General features: G+C 41.3%; 1 protein-coding gene and 1 non-coding gene across 3 annotated transcripts in view; both read left to right on the forward strand.

The window, feature by feature from the left end:
* The window catches only part of DOK5 (docking protein 5), a 169,053-nt gene that overhangs the window by 123,348 nt on the left and 30,900 nt on the right, over positions 1-14,805 (forward strand). For both annotated transcript variants that reach the window (XM_012467489.2, XM_012467490.2), the window contains exon 6: positions 7,549-7,684. In XM_012467489.2, coding sequence (XP_012322912.1) covers positions 7,549-7,684 — 136 coding nt within the window. The remainder of the gene's footprint in view (positions 1-7,548; positions 7,685-14,805) is intronic.
* LOC135277168 (5S ribosomal RNA) lies at positions 9,324-9,442 on the forward strand. Its single transcript, XR_010344759.1, has one exon. It is a non-coding gene; the product is annotated as a 5S ribosomal RNA (ribosomal RNA).

Genomic DNA, 14,805 nt, shown 5'->3' on the forward strand with positions numbered 1-14,805 from the left:
GAGGATTTTCCAGAGCACCCTTTTCTGTTTGACTTTGACATTTTAAAGGGTTAAGATAGCAACAAGGACAAATCCTAATTAAATGCTCATTTGATGCTGGATCCTTTGCTAAATACAAAACGCCACCTCTCACCATCCTGTGTGGTTTCTGTGACCTTGTTATTCACATTTGAAATACGAAGTCATGGAGACTTTGAGAAGAGGAGGAACCCATTCAAGGTCATGTTTGCATCATGTGAGGGAGCTGGGATTGAGACTTCTTTTTTTTTTTTTTTTTTTTTTTGAGACAGAGTTTCAGTTTGTCACCCAGGATGTAGTGCAGTGATGTGATCTTGACTCACTGCAACCTCTGTCTCCCGGGTTTAAGTAATTCTCCTGCCTCAGCCTCCCGAGTAGCTAGATTACAGGTGCCCACCACTATGCCCAGCTCATTTTTGTATTTTTAGTAGAGATGGGTTTTCACCATGTTGGCCAGGCTGGTCTCAAACTCCTGACCTCAGTTGATCCACCCGCCTTGACCTCCCAAAGTGCTGGGAGGTCACCAGCATGAGCCACCGCGCCCAGTGGAGACTTCGTATCTTCCAGACGTCACCCCACACACCTGGAGCAGGTCTCTAGGAACTAGACCTGCGTTTCCAAAACTGTGGCGTGATTTTGGGCAGTAGAGGTGATGTTAAATAAATCTGAGTCTTACAATGATAAAGTCATTTTCTTTTCAGTTTATTTTTTGATCCTTTTGCTTGAATAATGGAGAAACATTTCAGTTGGATGCTGCATGTCTGACACATCTCTAAAATTTTCTAATGTACTTGTGTTACTAAGAAGTGAGCAAACTTCTAGCTCAGATCTTTGACAGCAAGAGGGTGTAGCAGAGTTTGATAACAATTTTTTAAATGTGTTTTTTAAGCTTGCTTTCAACTTATAACAGGGGATACTGGTTTGATATGGATGTGATAATTCCAACTTACAAAAATAGATTCATTTAAGGAAAATAAAGCAAGTTGATTAAAAATGAATTACATAGGTGGCACAAAGATTTGACAGCCATCATGCAAGTTGTATGTGAATGATGGATGTTGACAGCGTCCCATGCTCAGAAGCCTGAGTGGCAAGTGATATATGATCTGTTATCTTACACTGATTCCCATTTCTCACCCTACCGGTCACAGAAAGGGCTAGGAAAACAATTGCAATAGCAAGTGGGCCAGACTGCCCTGATCTCCAGCAAGCACATACACGGGGCACTAGGAGAATAGACAGCTGGTTTATCTTAAGCTGAGATCAACTAGGCAGTAATGCCAGTGATTGGAACAGGAAAGACAGCAGAGGTAGACAAAGCGGAATGTCCTTGTCATCCAGACTGTATGGAAACAACAGTTCCCTAAACTCAGATGCTGCCCTGTATATGAAGCCTCTTACCATGTACTCATTACTTGGGTTCTCCCTTGTCCTCATGTTAGTCTGTTTTGACGATTTTTTTCTACTGGGGACATTTGTCAATGTCTGGAGACATGTTTGCTTGTCAAACTATGGGGTACTACTGGCATCTAGTAAGTAGAGGCCACGGATGCTGCTCAATATCCTTCAGTGCTCAGGACAGCCCTAATGACAAAGAATGATGGGACCATGTCAGTATTGCTGACTTTAGTAGAGTTGAGATCAAGTCCACATGACAAGCTCCTTAGAAATTCCTCCCCAGTCCAGGCATGGTGGCTCATGCCTGTAATCTCAGCACTTTGGGAGACCAAGATGGGTGGATCACCTGAGGTCAGAAATTTGAACCCAGCCTGGCCAACATGGTGAAATTCCATCTCTACTAAAAATACAAAAAAAAATTAGCTGGGTGTGGTGGCGGGCACCTATAATCCCAGCTACTCAGGAGGCTGGAGTCAGGAGAATCACTTGAACCCAGGAGGCGGAGGTTGAAGTGAGCCAAGATTGCACCGTTGCACTCCAGTCCAGGTGACAGAGTGAGACTTTGTCTCAAGAAAAAAAAAAAAGAAAAAAGAAATTCCTCCCAAATTTCTTCCTCAAAATGAAGCCCCTAGAACCCACATGGTTAGGCCTGTCGTTTCTTCATTTCATGTCTGTGCAAGTGTTTTTTCTTGTTATAGTGCTGTTGGCATTGCTATAGCCTCAGGCGTGGGGGAAGGGGATTGTACTCCACTTGTTCAAACTGTATTTTTAGTTCACCTCACTTTCACAGACAAAAGTAAACATTCTGCAGTTTTTGTTTTCCTTTTAATTTTATATCCCTCTCTGTCAGGTGCTTCGGATCTGTTTCTCTCAGGTTTTTGAATTCCAAATTTTCATTTTACCAACACTGACACCCACCCTTCTTCTCAACTGTACATTACCTTTTTTAATTGCCGCATCAGTATGGTTCATGCAACCATGATATTATTCTCAAACGTTTTGCATATGTAGATCTTGTCTCTCCAAATTAATTCTAAGCTTCTCAAAGAGAAAGCCTATGTTTATATCCTTCACAGCGGCTGTTATGCTTTGTCTCTGGTAGATGTAACAAGTACCTTATTCTTTCAATTATAACGTGATTGTAAATGTAAAATACAACATTGATTTAATAGCTGCCTTGGTAGGGGTGGAGAGAAAGAAATGCCTGCGTTAAATATACACGTTGTGGTCAAATTGTGTTCTGCTTTTGGTAATGTTCATATATTCTACACACACACACACACACACACACACACACACGCACGCACAGACACAGATAGAGAGAGAGAGAGATACAAAGAGAGGCAGTGCACAGAAGACATCTTGAAAGCAAGAAAATATGAAACTTACTGGCCTACTGATTTCAAATGTTTACTTATACTGCCTACCATGAGATAATTTATTTTAGTTTCCATAATTTCAACCCCATTAGTATTTTTCTAATAAAATATGTTGGTGTGAAATGTTATGTGCAAAAAGAGAAAACAGAGTTTCTGAAGTTGGGTACTCAGTGTCGGTGAACCGTAGTGTCTGGGTCTTGAATCTTCACAGTACCGAGGACCATGGTCCCAGCACATGCTCACTTGTGCTCCACCCATTTGTGTTCCACCCACTTGCACTCCACCCACTCGTGCTCCACCCATGCCCTCCTCCCCACAGGCTACTCCTCCTCCCATCACCTCCCCAACATGTTGGCTTCACTTCCCTGTGTCCCACCTAAAAGCTTTATATGTGCAGTTCTGTCTGTCGAGACTGTTCTTCCTCCCCTCTTTCTCAAGCCACTCGCCTCCCCAGGGTAACTCAATGAATTCTCAGTGTCAGTAAAATTTGTTCAAGGAAGCCTGGTTCAGGTTCCCAGCTACACCTTTCCTAGCACTGCCTTCCCCTTCACAATTCATTCTACAGTTATGTATCAGCACCAAATGTAAACCAAGCCATGCTCTAGGCATGAGTGGAAAAGCTGTGAATAGATCAGAACACATTCCCTGTCTACAGGGAGCTTACATTCTGGTGGAGTAATGGAAGCTCCCTTTACTTGAAGATATAATTGTGTACTCTGCATATCCTATTTAATACTTGCAGTAAATCTAGATGAGAGTTCTTAGCATTCCATTTGTTTACAGATGAAAATGCAGATTTAGACAGGTGAGATAGCTGTCAGTAGATCACAGAGCTGGTGAGATACCAGGCCAGCCAGGTAATCCCTGCTCACGCTCCTGTGTTCTATTATGTTGCCTTGACACGTATTTGGTGTGTGGAAGAATGAATGGTTCCCGGTGTTTTCGGAGCTAATGGTTCCCTCTGGATTCTTGAATAATTGAATAATCCATGATTTGGAGTGACAGGCATTTCATTTAGGCAATTACTGGGAAACTGAAAACTATACCTGCATCTATATGGCAGCAATATTATTATATTTGAATCTTTATCTTCACAGAGGAAATTAGAAAGGCCTAACGTAAACCCTTTTTTACATTCTCTGGGTTTCCAATTCACTGGTTTTCATTAATATCCAGAGTGTTGGGTCATTTGGGACCACTTTGGTTAAAGGAAGAGCATCCAGGGTAAAAATCAGTGGGTAAAGAGAAAGGAGGAATTGGGACCATCGGAAGTCAAAGCAGGTGACTTGGCTATTCTGCTAAAGGGTGAACCCATTAAAACATCTTTGTTCTGTGCTGCATTTTCTCTGGAGATGAGAAGCAGACATTGCTGTATGAGATTATGTAAGACCATTAACCTGTTTGATGTGCCTTTCTTTTCACTTTCTTTTTTTGATTTGTTTGTTTTCTTCTTACTGCCTTGGGGAGTTAGCCCGTCATATGATTTTGATGGAGGCCTGTAGTAACATTTTAGAGTGTTGTAAAGCTGCTTATGAAACAGTTCCAAACACATCAATTGGGAGGGGTGGATAAGATAAAAGAACCTGTGGGTAGAGTATTGAAGACACCTGATGGAAAAGCATCTGAAGGTCAGTTTGTGGTCATTAGCATCTTCCTGGGCCAGGCTGTCCAATGAAGGACACATGCCTTTGAGCGATAGGAGCAAAAGTCTTAACAATTTACACCAAAGGCCTCATTTATGTTCTATTTAGAGCTCTTAATGCAATTTGTGTCTTTAATGCACACTGGTGATTTCTTGGCCACATCTGGTTGATCAAGGCCATTTGACTCTCACAAATTAAAGAGAAAATGAAACAAGTTGCTGACGTATAAAATTCATGTGACTTCACATAAAAGTCAAGATGTCTTGCTTCTCTTAAACAATCAGAAACTGTGAGTACCTTGGATGCATATTTCCCCATTCCCTCACGTAGACACCTGATTAGGGCTGACTTCTGGCTACTATGCTTAGACGGGACCTGTGCTCTCTGCTAGCGGCACTCTCGCTACCCTAGGTCATAGTGGGTTTGAGCACCTTTATGCATTCGTGTTCTCTGCCTGAACTCTAATGGAATTTGAGGTTGTATCTCCTATTCTTTTCTGTTAGTGGTAAGTGGGATGTGTCTGTGTGTGTGTGTGTGTGTGTGTGTGTTTTCCAGATCTTCAGGCAGAGGAGAGGGAAATCTATATATATAAAAGAAGAATGTTTGGTACTATAGTCGTTTTGATTTCATTTATTTTTGATTACAATATTTATTTAAAGACTTAAATGTCATTAAAGGAAGGTTATAGATGTATTGGTGTATTATGTTTCTTAAAAGTGGGCACTGGGTAAGAGTGATTTTCCAAGAGTAAAATGAATGGATTATGATATAGATTAAGCATTCCACCACTAGTATTAAAAATAAGATAGAAAATATTAGCATGTTATAGATTGATAGTAGAGAAATTGTTAGGTATACTGGCTAAAAATCTAAATTATATTTTCTATGGTTGGTTGCAGTAAATAAAGACTTTGAAAGCCACTAGATCATCCAAGCTTGAGGAACATAGCTGCAAGGTGTGGTATTAATCTGTCATACTACAAGTGTTTCTGAGTAACAGGTACCTTCAATACTTCTGGAACCAAGGTTGGCATTTAAGGAAGTAAATAAATATACAGAGACCTCTGCCCCAGGGGAAACCAGAGGCCACTTTCTCCTCTTAAAGAATTTATTAGGATTACTTCCTCCTCTTAAATTAATATTTCCAAATTTGATGGACAAAAGATGTATGAAAAACAAAACCTTACAGAATTACATGCCAAGAATACAGTCAAATTTGTATGGTGGCTTAAATAAGGAAGAGGGAGCAGAAAGGGTTTAAGTATTTTAAGATGTCTTCAGGATAGGACTTGATTGAAAATGCCCTGAATTTCAGTTTTAGATCTTCTTTGGATTAAAATGACTTAACAATTAAAATCACATGATCAACCTCATGAGCTAGTTCTTTGTATTAGCTTATTGAAAGAGCCATCATTTTTCCCTCTGTTTCTTCTTCTTCTTCTTTTTTTTACTGAGGGAGAGGGCAGGGATGGAGTCTCTGTCTGTCGCCCAGACTGGAGTGCAGTGACACGATCTTCGCTCGCTGCAACCTCCATCTTCCAAGTTCAAGCAAATTCTCCCTGCCTCAGTCTCCTGAGTAGCTGGGATTACAGGTGCCCGCCACCATGGCCTGCTAATTTTTGTATTTTTTAGTAGAGATGGGGTTTTGTCATGTTGGTCTCAAACTCCTGAGCTCAGATGATCTGTCCACCTTGACCTCCCAAAATGCTGGGATTACAGGTGTGAGCCACCGTACCCAAACTCCCTCTGTTTCTTCATACATGGCTCATATTCATGAAAGTTATGAAATGTAATTCAAATTTAATGGGTTTTGGCCCATTACTTAGGCCATGCCATATATGTAGAAAGCTGTCATTTGTCTGTGGTACTGGGCCAACTTCAAAACATTAAATAGGGATACAGCTTCCTTGTTCTATTGCATTAATTGCATAGACTGGGCTAGACAAAAAATAACAGAGGTTTGGCTGAAAGTTTGCTTAGTTTCTGTGTTGTATTAAACAGTTCTTTAGATAGGGGCAAAATTCAGGCACTAAAGCTACTGTTCAGTTTTTCAGCAAGCAATTCTGAAATGGAAGGAGTGGCATTGTGTCTTAGAATAATTAAGTGCTTTAAAAGAAGCAAGCAAACGAAACAATCTTTTAGTTTACTGTTGGCATATGTATGTATCAAATTCAGAGCTTCTTTTAATATCCCTGCATATGATTTTGTCCAAGTTTAAAAAAAAATTGATAATAATTAAATATATTTTAGGGTAGTTTTATATATATACACACTAAAACATATATATATATATACATAAAATATATATATACATAGCATATATATGCACATATGTACTAAAATATATTTCGATAAAAAGCATTTCTTTATCTCTTGCCTAATTGTGGGTACCAATCTTCCCTTATTAATGAAATTTATTTCTCTTTGTTTACCATCTGAGGTACAGATGCCCTTCTTCTTAACACTTGATGTTAATTATCCAATTATACAGTTTTCCATGAAGAACTTCCCTAATGTTCCAAATATTAATTCAGCACAGTCATGCTCAGTGAAAAAAAATTAACTGCATTTGACCGATCACACTGAATGAAAGCTGGAGATCTAGGATTTTAGGAGGGAAAGAATCCTTAAAGCCACGGTCTGTAGGGAAAGCGAGAACAGAATCTAAAAGAGACGTAGAATCTTCCTCACCCTCTGTGCTGACTGGCAGTTTCTGATGAGGAGTTATTCACAGACTGTACAAAGGAATGCACTTGCACAGGTGTTTGTCTTTGAGAGTGGTAAGGTGAAGGATAAGGAAGGTAAAGTGTTATACCTTCACCTTCCCTATCAAGAAACAACATTTTATTAAATTTCTGTTTTACTTTGTGATTAAAAGCATTCAGCACAGGTTAGCCTGGTCCCTTGGTCCCCTGCCCTTGTTAATAACAATTAATTGAACACTTTGAACATTTCGATTCTAGTTAACTTTGTTTAGCAAATGTGAACAAGAATCTTAATCTCATAAAAAATAATAAACAGGCACAGCCTAATGGAGTGTTCCAGGATCTTAGTGCATTGAACTTCTAGGCGCTGGATTTTCAGAAGTTGTTTTGTTTTTGTTTTCACAGGATGTGTGAGACTGGTGAAGGGCTGTTTATCTTTCAGACCCGAGACGGGGAGGCCATTTATCAGAAAGTCCACTCTGCTGCCTTGGCCATAGCCGAGCAGCATGAGCGCTTGCTACAGAGCGTGAAGAACTCAATGGTACGTTTGCAATTTCTTCCTCGTGTTCTAGTGCATATCACTGCAGAAAGCAATTGGGTCATTTTTGTGCTGGAAAATATGGTCAGCATTGTTTGAGCAGATGATTTATTCCTCTTCTCAACAGTGTATCGCTTGGATTAAATGCCATTCCGGAATGCCCGATGTGGGCCATTGGTAACACCATGACCAAGCATCCCCTTATCTACTTTCCAACTCAATCGTAAGGGTGTTTCAAATCAATTTGCTTGTGTACAGACATCTATAGACACAACCATGTGGATCGTCTACCTATGGATATATGTCTTGCTATATCAGAAGTTATTTCAAATGTCAACAGGGGCCAGAGAGAAAAATGGAAATGAAAGATGAGGGCTGAGGGAAGCTAGAGTGAAATATCAAAAGCCTGAGACCAGACATCCCTTAATATGAGAACATGAGACTGTGAGATCCATGTAGGTAGATCACTTGATTTTTCAAGGGAAGCCAAAGATTTGCGTCTGGACGTAATACCTGCCAGTTGGTAAGTGTTGGGAATTAATTCCAATTAAGACTCCAACACTTTGTGGGTCAAAGAGAACCTGTCTGCCGTGGACTGCTACCCAGAGCCATGCATGTGCCGTTTCTTCATAGTCATTGGTGTATAAAGATGCCCAAACAGGAACACACAGCACACAAAAACAGGCCCTCAGAACACTTGCTCTTTGCTTTACATCATGCTAGTGACTTGGATTACACAAAGAATTACGTTCATAAGGCCAGGTGTGGTGGCTCACTCTTGTAATCCCAGCACTTTGAGAGGCTGAGGCAGGCTGATCGCTTGAGCCCAGAAGTTCGAGACCAGCTTGGGCAACATGGGAAGACCCTGTCTCTATAAAAATACAAAAATTAGCCAGGCACGGTGGTGTGCGACTGTAGTTCCGGCTACTCAAGAGGCTGAGGTGGGAGGATCACTTGAGCCCAGGAGGTGAAGGCTACAGTGAGCAGAGTTTGTGCCACTGCACTTCAGCCTGAGTGACAGAGTGAGACCCCCTATCTCAAAAAAAAAAAAAAAAACATTATGTTCATGAGTTTCTTCTTTAAGGGGTGTAAATTCATGAAATCATAAATCATAATAAATGAATGCATAATGGTTAAATAATGCACATCATGCATTGTGGCTGCAAACATATACATAGAGATTCACATCTGGAAGGAAATATACAAAAGCAAATTAAGTGGGTTGGCATGGGAAGATTAGGGTAGTTTGAAACTTTTTGATTGAAACATGTGGGGTGGTTGGATTTAAAGGGTGGAGGGGCAAAGCATGCCAGTCATGTGATCTGTTCCAGCACAGCCCCAAGTTATCCCAAACGATGTCTATATGCAGCACTCTGGGATTTTAGAGCAGAGGTCAGCAAAGCTCCCTATAAAGAGACAGATTGTAAATGCTTCACGCTTTGTGGACTGATATGGTCTATAAGTACTTAGCTCCACTGTAGCACAACTGCAGCTATGAGAAAGATGTAATCAAATGAGCATGGTCTTGTCCTCAAACAAACTGTATTAATGGACATTGATATACATATTTTATATAATTTTCACGTCATGAAATATTACTCTTCTTTTGATTGTCTCCCAACCGTTAAAAAGCACACCTTTTGCCTACAGCCATACCACCCTGAATGCACCCGATCTTGTCTGATCTTGGAAGCTAAGTAGGGTCGGGTCTGGTTAGTACTTGGATGGGAGACTACCTGGGAACACCGGGTGCTGTAGGCTTAAAAAAAAAGTACACCTTTTTTTTGTTTTTTGTTTTTTTTTGCATATGGGTCAGTCAGAAACAGTGAGGAGGCTGGATTTGGGCCACAGGACGGAGCTTATTGTTGGAAAAGAGCAAGTGCTCCTGTGAGCCAGGGCTGACTTAAGCATTTGTGAGAAACTGGGGCTGGGCTTGAAGACATGTGTATGATTTCAGAGCTGGCAGTGGTGGGCATGCTGAGGAGGCCTGGAATGAATTAAAGGGTTTTGATTTGTGTATGTGTGAGTATGTGTGTTTGTGTGACACTGAGTTTTTTCCTGTTGTCCAGGCTGGAGTGCAATGGTGTGATCTTGGCTCACTGTAACCGCTGCCTCCCAGGTTCAAATGATTGTCCTGCTACAGCCTCCCAAGTAGCTGGGATTACAGGCACCCTCCATCATAACCAACTAATTTTTGTATTTTTAGTAGAGAAGGGGTTTCACCATGTTGGCCAGACTGGTCTCAAACTCCTGACCCTGTGATCTGCCCACCTCAACCTCCCAAAGTGCTGGGATTACAGGTGTGAGCCTCCACACCTGGCCCTGATGGTTGTTATTTTTTTTATTTTATATATATATATATATATATATATATATTTTTTTTTTTTTTTTTTTTTTTTTTTTTGAGATAGAGTCTCAAACTGTCGCCCAGGCTGTAGTGCAGTAGCATGATCTCAGCTCACTGCAATCTCTGCCTCCTGGGCTCAAGCAATTCTCCTGCCTCAGCCTCTCGAGTAGCTGGGACTACAGGCACGCGCCACCACGCCCAGCTAGTTTTTTTGTATTTTTAGTATACGCGGGGTTTCACCATGTTGGCCAGGATGGTCTTGATCTCCTGACCTTCTGAGCCACCTGCCTCAGCCTCCCAAAGTGCTGAGATTACAGGCGTGAGCCACCACGCCTGGCCGATGGTTGTTTTTATATGTCAACCTGACTGGGACATAGGGTGCTTAGATATTTGGTTAAACTTTCTTTTGGGTGTGTCGCTGAGGGTGTTTCTGAATGACAGTAATGTTTGAATTGATAGATTGAGTAAAGCAAATTGCCCTGTGCTATGTGAGTGGGCCTCATCCAATCTGATGGAGGCCAGAATAGAACAAAAGGCAGGGTAAGAGAGAACTAGCTCTCTCTGTTTCATGATCTTGAGTTGGGACATTGGTCTCCTTTTGTTCTAAAATCCAGAACAGAAATCGTCACCATCGGCTTTCAGGCCTTCAGACTGCAGATCTTGGTGTATATATCCTATTTCTGTTTCTGGAAAACTGTGACTAATATAACTAATTTAGGGGTAGGCACAGAAGAAACAGAGATAAAGGTCAGTGCTATCATACTGTGTTCAAGATCGTGGCCCGTGAAGCCAGACTTAGTTCGAACACCAATTCTGAAACATTCCAGCTTTGTGGAGGAGAGCAAAGTTTTTGATATCCCTGAGCTCATTTTCTCCTTTCTAAAATGGGAACGGTAATAGTATTTATCTTGAAGTCCCCTCTTAAGGTTTAAGTGAGATATGCTCATAACATGTTCCACCCAGAGCTCATTACAGAACTTCCCATGAACTGTAGCTGGTATTACTGTTGTTAATAGTTGAGCCATCATTAGCATTGCTGTTAATGGTTGAGCAGACTGGTTGGTCCAGTTTGATCCTAGCAATGCCTGATGAAAATGGCTAGACGATTATCTAGCAACGACATCTAGGTCCATTTGCATCTGCATCTCCATTCTCTCTCTCTCTCTCTCTCCCCCTCGCCATCTCCCTCACTTTCTCTCTAAATGTCTAAGTAGAGCAAATGTAAAATTAGATCGAGGAGTAGGGAATCATGTAATTTAATAGATTTTAGAGAATTAGAAACTACTAGAAGAAACTATAAGAAATCATTGTATTTATTATCTCCTTATTTCAAAAGGAATCTATGAATTATTGAAAAATTATACACAACACAGCAGAACAAAAAGAATGTAGTAAGTCATCCCTCCGCCCACCCATAAGAATACACTCATTACTCACTTTTGAGTATGTAGCTTTCCGGTATTTTAACTAGGTAGATGTGGAAAATAGAATTATATTGAATACATTACTTGTACTAGCTTTCTGCAAAAATATATTTACATATTGTCTCATTAAATATCATCTGCAACATCATATTTTGTGGTCCTAGTTTATTATATGGATATTTCATAGATTATAAAAACTATGCATCAAGATTGGGCACAGTGGCTCATACCTGTAATCCCAATATTTTAGGAGGCCTAGCCAGGAGGATCACTTGAGACCAGAAGGTTAAGATAAGCCTGAGCAAAATGGTAAGATCTGAAAATTTAAAAATTAGCCAGGTACAGTGGCTTGTGTCTGTATGACCAGCTATTCAGGAGGCTGAGGCAGGAGGATCCTTTGGGCCCAGGAATTCAAGACAGCGGTGAGCTAGGTTTCTGCCACTGCACTCCAGCTTGGGTGACAAAGTGAGACCCCTTCTCTAAATATATATATATCCAAAAAACAACAAAAAACCTGTGCATCAGCTCAGTGCTCAGTCTGTATGCATCAATGACTGTCTGTTTAAGATAAATTATTATTATTATTATTTTTAGTTTTTTTTTTTTTTTTTTTTGAGGTGGAGTCTCGCTCTGTCACCCAGGCTGGAGTGCAGTGGCGTGTTCTCGGCTCACTGCAACCTCCGCCTCCGGGTTCAAGTGATTCTCCTGCCTCAGCCTCCTGAGTAGCTGGGATTACAGGCACGTGCCACCACACCCAGCTAATTTTTGTATTTTTAGTAGAGACAGGGTTTCACCTTATTGGCCAGGATGGTCTCGATCTCCTGACCTCATGATCCACCCACCTCAGCCTCCCAAAGTGCTGGGATTACAGACGTGAGCCACCATGCTGGGCCTCTGACAAATTCTTAAGAATGGATTGCTGAATCAAAGGCTGAGAATGCTTTTAAGGATTTGCTTTTCTTTCCAAGTAGCCTTCCAGGGAGACCTTCTTTTTGAACTAATACAATCTTGGTATCTATTTCCCCATCTACTTAGGAATGCTGGGTATTTCAATAAAAAGAGATCAGTGGATGGATGAGAGAGAGAGAGGGAGGGAGCCAGGGCGAGCTGTGAAGTAGAATTCAAGTCACTTTAAACTTACAGGGCAACGTGTCATTGCATTAGTGTTGTGCAGCTATTCTATTAGATCCCTTCAGGCATCTGCAGAAGTTTTGCTAAGATCATCTTATTGGCAAAGCCATCAATTAACATAAATTGTTTTGTACTTGAAGGCAGGTTCTGCGTGCTCATTCACGTGTTTTTCCATTTACAACCTCCTCATTATTTCCGCTAAAAATTAATCAGGAATATGAGTAAATCGTTTGGATTATCCCTTTGCAAATTTAACCAGAAAATAATGTCACTTGCTTTTAATTTGCTGTATGCCTAATGAGTTCTATGAAATAAATGTGATTTTTAAAGCCACGGCATCCTGTTTTAGATGGAAGTGAGTAAGCTTCAATGTGGGATCTGAATCTTAAGGAGGTAAAGGAAGGATTGTGAAAAGCTTAAAATCAATGTACTTCAATCAATCTCTGATTAGGGGCTACCATGCTCAAACAACACAAATGAACGCAACGTTACGGGCTCACCCTGCCTAGGTTACTGTTTTGCCTTTTCTGGTAATTAAGAGTGGATCCACATAGACCTGGCTACATTCCACTGGGAATTGCCTTTAATGACTGCTGACTTGCTTCTATGAGATGGCCAAGGTCATAACTGGAGAAAGATGGCGAAACTCGTATCTGGCCTTAGCCTCACTATTTGGAAGACCTAACTCACTGTTAACTGTCACTGTTGTAACATTCCCAAGATTGCATCTACAGACAGAGGCTGCACTTTGGGTCCCTACCAGGCTGAAATTACAGCCTGGAGTGAATTGATTTGAGTCAGCCTTATGACCCTCAATCCCAAAGGGCCCTGTGGGTAAGATAACAATAGTAACAGTTGTGGGAGGCTGAATAAGGGCTCCCCAGATATGTCAACATTTGAATTTCTGCTCTCCGTGAATATTACCTTACAAGGCAGAAGGACTTTGCAGAAGTGACCGAGTTAAGCATCCTGAGATGGCGAGATTATCCTGGCCTATCCAGGTGGGTTGAATGTAATCACACGTGTCTTTAGAAGAGGGAAACAAGAGGACCGGCGCAGTAGCTCACGCCTATAATTCCAGCACTTTGGGAGGCCGAGGCGGGCAGATCGCGAGGTCAGGAGATCAAGACAAGCCTGGCCAACGTGGTGAAACCCCGTCTCTACTAAAAATACAAAAATTAGCTGGGTGTGGTGGCGGGCAACTGTAATCCCAGCTACTCGGGAGGCTGAGGCATGAGAATCCTTGAACCCAGGAGGTGGAGGTTGCAGTGAGCCAAGACGGAACCACTGCACTCCAACCTGGTGACGGAACGAAACTCTGTCTCAAAAAAAAAAAGAAGAGAGAAACAGGAGTCAAACAGAGGGCAAGGCAATGGCAGAAGCAGAGAGAGAGAGAAGGGGTGGAGAGGAAACTTTTAAAATGCCACGCAGCTGGCTTTGAAGTGGAAGAGGGGACTGTGAGCCAAAAGCTGTTGGTGGCCTTGAGAAGTTAGAAAAGGCATGAAAACAGGTTCTCCCCCAGAACCTCCCGAAGGAACCAGCCCTGTTGATGCTTTGACTGCAGCCAAGTGAAACTGATTTTGGACTTCTGATCTCTAGAACTGTAACACAATAAATTTGTGTGGTTTTATGCCACCAATTGATGGTAATTTGTTTCAACAGACATAGAAAACTACTATGATAATTTCAATAATAATAAAACAAGAATGTGTCATATCTCTGCTCTGTAACAGACAATATTTTAAGGATGTTTTGTGTAATTTCTAAACCTCATGAAAACTCTTGCACTGAAGGCCCCAAACCACCAGCTTAGAAGCTAGTAGTGTTCAAATTTGGAACAGGTGTGCTGGCATCACCCTGCCTGACACTGTGTATTTGAATCCAGCCCTTACACATGTTTTCTTTACCCTGCATTGAATTTTTAAAGAGGAAACATAGAGGAGAAATAATAACTCACTGCTATTCTGAAAACTCCAAATTAGTGACTGACATTTAAAAATTAAGAGCTTACACATAAATCTCAGATTTTTTTTTATTTTTATTTTTTTTAGACAGAGTCCTGGTCTGTTGCCCGGGCTGGAGTGCAGTGGCACAATCTCGGCTCTCTGCAATCTCTGCCTCCCGGGTTCAAGAGACTCCCCTGCCTCAGCCTCCGGAGTAGCTGGGATTACAGACACATGTCACCAAGCCCAGCTAATTTTTTGTATTTTAGTAGAGACAGG

This window comes from Aotus nancymaae, unplaced genomic scaffold (genome assembly GCF_030222135.1).
Source record: "Aotus nancymaae isolate 86718 unplaced genomic scaffold, 86718_ANA_hifiasm-v0.15.2.pri h1tg000029l, whole genome shotgun sequence".
NCBI classification, from domain to species: Eukaryota; Metazoa; Chordata; class Mammalia; order Primates; family Aotidae; genus Aotus; species Aotus nancymaae.